Source organism: Triplophysa dalaica, chromosome 15, assembly GCF_015846415.1.
Source record: "Triplophysa dalaica isolate WHDGS20190420 chromosome 15, ASM1584641v1, whole genome shotgun sequence".
Classification (NCBI taxonomy): Eukaryota; Metazoa; Chordata; class Actinopteri; order Cypriniformes; family Nemacheilidae; genus Triplophysa; species Triplophysa dalaica.
In genome coordinates, this window is record NC_079556.1 from 8,442,824 (window position 1) to 8,451,836 (window position 9,013).

The following is a 9,013-nucleotide window of genomic DNA, read 5'->3' on the forward strand; positions in this document are numbered from 1 at the left end:
GTTAAAATGTACTGCTCAAAAGACCTCCATTAGCCTGGAGCATGCCAGATTTGAAAAACTAGTGTTTGTGAAAAAAGATAAAGGAACCCAGCATGCACTCAAAAGGCCTGAGGACCTTAGTGCAAAAGTGTGTGTCAGTGGACCAGAAAGCCTCTCTTTTCCATAATGCCTCATCTCAAGCTCACACAGACCCTTAAGGATGAAGCCTCATTTGGAGGCCAGTAAAAACACAGTTTTTTTATCTGAATTATGACTATAAGTGTACCAAGAAATATAAAGGGTGAATACATCACATAGACTTCCACTGGTTTGACCCCAATATAGTATTATTAGTCCCCCATTCATAAATCCCCCATTTAGTGACCCATACCCGTAATGTGACCTCTGCATTTATCCCATCCAAAGAATAGTGAAGACACGTACACCTGGAGCAGTGGGCAGCTATCACTGCAGCACCCGGGAGCAAGTAGGGGTAAGGTTGCTCGAGTCATTTTCTGGTCACGAGTCCGACTCTCTAACCATTAGGCCACGACTACCCTTTTTTATGATGGATTCTCACTTCTATAGGAAATTGAAATAAATGGATTTAAAGCAAAACATGATCTGGCAGGATTATGAATATTTTTACTAGTGATGGCCACCAGAATTTTTCTCACAAGTTGCTAATCGACATGTTTGTCTAGATATGTTAGAACAGGAAAGTGCTCTAGATTTCGACCTCAACAGTATATTTAAACACAGACACACACTCACCTGCTGCCTGTACTCATCAAACACAGCCTCATGTACGCTGCAAGCAAAAAGAGATGTAGGTAGATCACTCAAGTCCATCATCTCTTCAGAGTCTTCCTCGTTCTCTCCGAACGGCATCTCATCTTCATCATTCTCTTCTTGGAGTTGTTGCTCCACAAGTTTCCAACCTCACTCATCATTTCCCTTTCCCACCAGCAGAGGCATTGAACACAAATGAACCAAAGCTGAGACAGCAAAAAACACCTCACTACAGTTCTCATAATATATTCTAGTCAACAGGATCAAATAAAATAGAATTCTAAACCCAGATCTGTGAAGTAGTTTATTAATGCAGCTTTACACTTTGAAAGTGTAAACTGTTTGTTAAGGTTGATAATTCTATATTAACCTGAATTCCGTTCTCAATCATAACCTCAGATTTCTCACTGGCTGTGTGTTATAGAGCCATCTAGTGGCCGTTACTTGCAACCACATGTAATCTTATCCAATATTATCAGCAACGTGTGTTTAAAATAGAAATACTGCTTTCCCTGACCTCGAGAGGATGCAAAACCTTAACGCTGCTGATAATGACAAAAAATTCATTTTATTATGATGCTTATTCTTATAAAAAGATTAAAATAGCCATTTGATGTCCTGCAATATCGCTACACTAGATTTCATAATAGCTCGATTAGCACGATCAAACTCATGCTAACAACGTAACTGTCGTAATAAGTTACAGGCCTTGGTCCGTGTTAAAGTTACTTCATTTAACATGAATTGTAATTTAATCATCCGAGAAATCTTATTGTCGTGATTATTTAAGTTTAACGATCACTTACCAGTGATCTTTGCAATCTATTCAAAATTGATGCCAGTAGGACAGTCCATCCACTTTTAAATGAGTGACTTTAAACATTCACGCAAAGACGGACGTTGCTCAATTTGCGTCAGATTTGCGTCTATTTTCATGTAAACAGTAATAAGTCGGTTTGGGATGGGAACTGACAGTGAGGAATGACGATTTCACGATCAGCCAATAGGATTCGAGATCACGTATGATTGACAGTTTGGATTATTGACGCACTTTGGCGAAGGGTCGGGCTAAACGAGGGTAGTTTCTCGTATCTCATCGTAAAGCTTTATAAATTATTGTTAACCTATTTTTAAAACATGAATAATGTTTGTGAATATGCTGTTAATCTTAACAAACACGGACATTTTTCTACAACATTAAGGCCAAGTGTATCCTTGCATTTGTGTTGACCTAATTAAACAATAAATAGATTGTAAAAATAGAGAAATATTCGTGTTCATGAACAATAGGGAATATGAGTAATTTACCAATGTAATTTTTGTAAATAAAATAAAGGGGAATTAATTGTTTTTTTTAACACATTTTCCAGTTGCGTATTTTTCTACAACAAACAACATGATACATCCATAGATACAGTAAGGCTTTAATACATTGCTCATGTAAAACAGCATTACAATTTTTATTTTTATAAGGCATTGAACCAGATCAATCAGAAGCAGTTTAATTGGATTTGCATTACAGTGTGAAATACTAAGACAAGAAATACATTGTCACTAAAGAATGGCTATTACCAGAAACACCAGCATAATCGCTTTAAGTGAAAAGCAATCATATGCAAACATTTATTAAATACTTTGATTGAATGACTGAATAACAATCATATGCAAACATTTAATAAAATTGCATTATCTCAGCACAGCTTTACACATAACTTGTGTTAACACTCAATAAAAACACAGTAATGATTACTTATGTTTAATATATAAAAAGCTGCATACTAGAGGCATAGCATAACAAAATATATACAATAAATAACCATCAATGTTTCTGACGGCAGTAAAGAAGTCATCTATAACCACCCCCAGTGTTTTGGTATCTGGCACATTCCATAGAAAAGAAAAGCAATTTCCTTTGTTTTAGACTTGCACAGAAAATAAATAACAAGCACGGCACACTTTCCAGTCCAAATGCTACCAAATGTGTGCAAGATTTTGTACCAAACCGAAACTATGTAATAAGCAGGGATGTTTGTTATGATGTTTTTAGTGAACATTAGTCCTCTAGGTGATAAAGGAGGGGTCGCATTATGTTTGGTACAAAGCAGTAACACAATCGAAAAATGTTTTGAGGTATATATAGGTTCTGAGTTTAACTATAAGCACTTTCCAACTTTGATGAGGGTGTCAGGAGGAATAAGTGTCAATCAACATATTTAAGGCTTGATTACAATTACAATCTTCATTCTAAGATAACATGCCAGTATCCCTGACAGTATCTCCCTGCAAAAAAGTTCAAACCAACCCCACCAATGAGACAGGATTAGAATTCCCAGAAGTAACAATATTGTTGTAGAGCTATACAGAAGTTATAGAATGGTCCAGTATTTTCAATCTGTTAGATTTTGCTCCCATCAAGCAAACAGAAAAGGCTTAAACACAAACAGTTCTTTTGGGTAAAATGTCCACTCAATCCTTCTTCAGCTCTGTAGATTGGTACTGGCTAACAGGACCAGGTGAGACGGACTGATCCTGACCCACTGGGAGAGTCACAGGAGAAACGTTGTCATTGTTCTCAAGTGCTCCGTAGGAAAATGAACCGTTGTAATCTGGCTGCACGGCCCAGCCTTTGTCGTGAATGGTTGGAATACCTGCGTTACAGTAAAACATGCACATCAACATGTTTATCTTGAAAACAGGTATTTAAAGGTCAGCTTTTTTCTAAATAAGTCTGGCAATGTCTAGCTAGCCTCTTCATCTTAAACTAGATTACTAGCTTCAAGACTCTTCAGTTATTCTTTTTGATAGGAGAAAGACTGTGGCGGTTACACCTTTTCTGTGCAACTACAATAAACAAGGATGTATTAGTGGAAACTGGAAAGCTCACTACTTAAAATGCATTTTTGTTATTGTGTCACTGCATGGAACATGAAGTGACTGGCAGTGTTCAGAATTTCTCCTTTGTGTTCTATGAAAGTTATATAGGTTTGGTATATTATGTGGATGAGAAAATTATATTTTTTTCACTTTTGGGTGATAACAAATATCAAGAAAATAAATGTTTGATACATACCTTTCGCCATATCCATAGTGACATATGGCTCAAAGGCTTTGGCCCTTCTCTTGTTTTTGGTGATAAGAAACACTCCAAGGAAACATACAGCACATCTGAAGAAAAATGACAAAGATGCACTTCTTAACACACCTCTGATTTCTAAAGGTTCACCCGTAGTCTATTCATCACTGCTAACTTTTGTGGAATGTCATGGTCAAACAGTTTTCTTTCTGACACTGTTGTGTTATATAGTGAGTATTTCCCGTTAATGTATGCGACACTACTATGTAAAATTGCATCATAGTAAAACTATTCATGAAAAGAGATTGAATGTGTCATAAAAACCCACCCCAATGCAAACATGCATATGTGCAGAACATCTTCATGGTTGAATTCCTGGTAAAATATGGTACCTGTTTGCAAACAGGATGACAATGAGAAACTTGTACTGCAAATAAATACTCAATGAGTTACATTGTGCTGAAATGTGGACAGAAAAGTTTGTGATTCCTACCAGCCACAATCGCTAATGTTGTTGAGAAAATGTAATTCACACAGGTGATGAGAGAGGAATCATACAGATGAGATGCCTGTGCTAAAAATCTGTATAAACAAAGACAGTGAAGTCACACACATTTTTTTTCTCAAAGTTAAATTACAAATCATTGTGGGACAACTTACGATGCTTGGAAAAAAACAGTAGCCACCATGCAGACAAACATGACGTAGAATATGGGGTATGAGAGCTGCAGAGGACCCCTGACACTGAGCACAATCATGCCTGAAACTGCTTTCACTGTGATCACAGTCACTGAGCCTAAAAATAAAAGGTAAAGGGTGACTGCAATGAAAACGCCACAAATTCTGATCTAGTCTATTAACATTATCCATGCATTTATTAAGCTATTTTATTGTTAACTAACGGTACTTTTTATCGTGTTGACAGAATGTTTATATGATCTCCTACTTGTAAGTCTCTTTGGATAAAAGCGTCTGCCAAATGAATAAAATGTAAATGTATGGTGCAAAGTGATTTTTTGTTTTTATGATCCTACCAAGTAGTGCCACTAATAGAAGAATCAAAACGAGGTAGTTTGCATTCCACTGTTTGTAGAAATACAGGATCAGACAGAATGCAATAATTCCAAGAAGCTGAAAAAAAAAAACATGTTTGCAGCTTGATATCTTATTCCTGAAAATGTGTTTACATGTAAAGCAAAATGTTTATATTTTATATATAAAATGAAGTGGACTGCATTTAACACAACAAAAATAATTGATACTGTACAAAAATAAACACACTATTAACATAAGTGGGTGTGTCATTACCAAGTATAAGAGGATCGGCCAGCTAATAACATGTTTGACTATATTTTCTGCGTTCAGCTTTTCGTGAGAATTCGGTCCAAATGTCACAAAGAGGTAAGTACCGCCTGCCGTCATGGCACAGCCCAGAAAAGTCAAAATGTAGCGCTCTGTGAATACAAAAGACAGATGAATAATACTTTTACTGTTTAGCAACACATGGCTTAAATCGTTCGCATTAAAAAGTTTTCATTAAATACAGCTGGTGTTAATTTTATTGAGTTTATTTTATTATTAGCGAGGAAAGCAAGAAAAACTCACTCAAGAATTCCTTAGCCTTCCACTTCTCTCGCAAAAAAAGGAAACCTAAGATGGAACTTGCTGTAAAGACCAAAACACAAAACAACCAGTTAAGAGCCATATCACATATAAAATTACACAATAATGGCAAACTAAAAGATGCATGGCATTAAAATGAAAACTTCACCCATGTTGTTGTGAATACCTACATATGACAGACACAGCGTTAAGTGGAGCTATGAGAGAGAGAGGAGCAAATGCATATGACACAAACATTGCACCCTCTCCTAGAACCATAAGCATCAGGCCGAACCACCAGGTTTTAGTGTGGTAGTACTGCCTTGGGTCTTTATTTCCTGCTAATGAAACATGACTTTGTTTCTGCAAGAGAAAACATGATGTTATGACGTGCGTTGTTCTTTTTCTTATTAATTGTTCCCTTAGATACAAAAACAAACAACGGTCATAAAACAAGGCTAATCCCATGTGCGAACAGCAGGAAGTAACAGTAGTTCATTTTCACCTACGCAGGGCGTAACCTGAACACACCCTTTAACATGACCCGGAATATTATAATGAATACAGACTGTCAACACACACACACACACGCCACACACTTACCTGAATGCTCACTGAGATGCTGACCAACAAGTTTCCAAAGATAGCCAACAGTGTACCAATAAGGTTTTCCTGTGTAGAAATCATGAAGGTATATTAAATGCACATATATCTGTTATACATTTTACGTATAACATCATATGGGGACAATATCATTAGTGACATTACACCAGTAAAAAACAGCAATAGAAACTATCACGGAAATGTATTTAATGGTTAAATACAGGAATTGTATTGGTTTTAATGGAAACTATAGTGGTCTTAGTGGATCTCCGATGGTAGTGTGGTGGGTTCTGTTGATGTAATGTCCTACTTAAAAATGACCCAAAACACTCCACATATAGACATTTTGCAATGGTGAACAGCTGATGGCTCATAACGGTATTTGTTATGAAACGAGATATTGTATTGAAATAAATCAGAGTTTTATTCAGGAGAGCAAAAAGCTAACTTCAGGCAACTTCAATCAATATTATCGAGCAAAATTACGACTCACATCTTTGAAACGTTACAGTTGCAACATCAATTATTTAAGATATTTAAGATATATATTATGATGATAGCTTTCTTTTAAGATTGTTGTTAATAAAACATTAACCAAATAGACTTTACGGCGTAGACTCACTGTATAGGAGTCCTCTTTCCCATCGTCCTCCCGTGCCATCCCCAAACGGTCCATATTTACAGCAGATCACAATGTCCTCCACGATCCGTCACAGCTCGGTTTGGTTACGACATGGACTAAGAGCAACTCTATTTTTCTTTCTTTTGGCTGAGAACTGCGTGGATCGCCATTTTCAAAATCCTGTTTCTTCCGGGTACACCTGTCAAGAGGATTGACGTTGTACGCATGTCTCTGTGTGACGCCATGTCTCTGAGCATTGTGATGATGAGGTACGCATAAAACCTTTATCGATGTTGTGGCGCTTGACACTTAACGTCTATGGCCTTGAATTTATGGAACAAATTCATCTTCACTACAATATTTTATAAAGATTAAATGCTGACGAATTTATGTTTGATGTAACATTGTGGCGGTGGCGTGTCGACGTTGTTTTGTATTATTAACATGTTTTCTGAAAAATGTCATTTTTTTTAAAACAGTACGTGCATGTAATAATAAGACCAACTAACCAATATTAAATCGAATAAGTAGGCCTACACAAACACTAGGAAAAAAATACACTAATGGACTGTAGATGGCACCAATTCTCCTTCAACACTGCAGAATCCAAACGTCATGCCAAGCTCACGTATGGTAAAAATGTGTGATGGTTTGACCTTGCTGTTGTGTGACTCCAGGTGGCTGGACTCAAGACCAGACCCTCCAAGATCTATACCCAGATCATGACCTACAAGGTCGAAGCCAAGGACGATTATCCAAACAAATAAGTAGATATAATGTAAATGTTTCAGCATCCATTTCAAACAAATATTGTAAGTAGTCATAATACTCAACATTTAGCTATTTTCCATGACCATGCTTACACCAGCAAGTGCTAAAAGTTATGACGTTTTGATTATTAGTCATGTATTGGCGAAGCTGAAATGACGCATATTTCATTCTGTTGTTTAAGATCAACCCTAGCTCTGTTTGTTCCTTTTGGTGGAATAATGAAGATGTATTCTACTCACACAACCATTTTTCACCCTCTAGTGACAGATAAAATACTGCAGACAATGACGAAAAGTGCATTATGGTGCGGTTACAGTGAAACAAACCTGTGATCTTTTGTCCAAGTAGGATAAAAGAATCTATAGCCATTTTGTTATTTTTATTAACAACTGGAACGCCCATGTCATAATATTTATTGATGTTATGAGAAATGTGTGATCCCTGTGTGCATGGTGATATGTCATTGGGTGTGGTGAGGAAGACCTGTGAGGAAAATGATGCTTCCCTATCATATTGTGAATGTACTTTACCGTGATTATCAATAACAACCGACTGAGGCCACACAACTCTGCAACAAAAGGGCTTTAAAATGATAACCATTTGGGCATATTTACAAGCTATTTTTAACTATTAAGATTATGAACGAATTACATACTATATAACCTTTGAACTCTAACCACTTTCCACTTTATATGTCAGTGTCTTTTTTTAAATGTCTGTGTTTTGTAACAATATCCTTTAACAGGAACTGTTCTGTCAGCCATAAAGTCTGTCTCAGATTTCTCTATTAGTTTCAGAGATGTTATTATACCTGATGTTGTGACTTGCCTGAGGCAAGATCTCAATAGCAAAAATTACATTCATTTCGCAAGTGTAGTAATTAGCAGGCATCAAAACTCTGGAGAGATGCCACAGTGTAAACGCATGAGATAGTGAGGGGAAACCTCAAACTGCCTTGATGCTTTCACCTCTTATTAAAAAAAGACAAATAATGCCTCCTCTGTGGTGTAACACACCTAGCAACCCCTAAAAAGATAGTAACATTCTTTCCATTGAGGGCTGTCCTCAAGAGGTGCCAACCCTCCCAGTGGAATTCTGTCACCTACTTAAGTTTCCAGGTAAGGGAACTTTCTGATAAGAAATTGTCTTAGATCTGTTTTTTCACGTTTTGTGATTGACAAGATCGTAGATGAGTTTTATATTTATGCATTTTGGCAGTTCGTTTACATGACATGACATCTGTATACATTTCCTTGTTCTGACAAGCGCTGTATAATAAAATATATTAGTAAGAATGCTTGTAACTAAACCGTTCCTGGCCACTGTTGACTGTCATAGTAAAAAAAAATACAATTGTACTTAAATGAGCCCCAGAACTGTTTCCTAAATTCTTCAAAATATCTTTTGTATTCAACAGAACAAAGAAATTTATGAAGCCATTTTTACCCATTGGAACAAATTGAGGGAGGGTAAATGATGACAGAATTTTCATTTTTGGGGAAATTGTTGCTTCATAACTATGTTCGCTTATGTGCGCAGAAACATAGTTTCTCTAAAAAGTGATATCGCCA

At 36.6% G+C, this 9,013-nt stretch overlaps 1 protein-coding gene across 1 annotated transcript; it reads right to left on the reverse strand.

Annotated features, from left to right (window-relative positions):
- Positions 1 to 2,179: 2,179 nt before the first annotated feature.
- On the reverse strand, positions 2,180 to 6,881 carry nipal3 (NIPA like domain containing 3). Its single transcript, XM_056767704.1, has 11 exons — positions 6,672 to 6,881; positions 6,050 to 6,118; positions 5,638 to 5,809; positions 5,450 to 5,509; positions 5,153 to 5,298; positions 4,879 to 4,975; positions 4,505 to 4,640; positions 4,338 to 4,426; positions 4,173 to 4,236; positions 3,842 to 3,936; positions 2,180 to 3,419 (listed from the first exon to the last, which is right to left on the reverse strand). The coding sequence occupies exons 1-11, from the start codon at positions 6,723 to 6,725 to the stop codon at positions 3,238 to 3,240; spliced, it is 1,164 nt and encodes a 387-aa protein (XP_056623682.1). The 5' UTR covers positions 6,726 to 6,881; the 3' UTR covers positions 2,180 to 3,237.
- Positions 6,882 to 9,013: the final 2,132 nt, after the last annotated feature.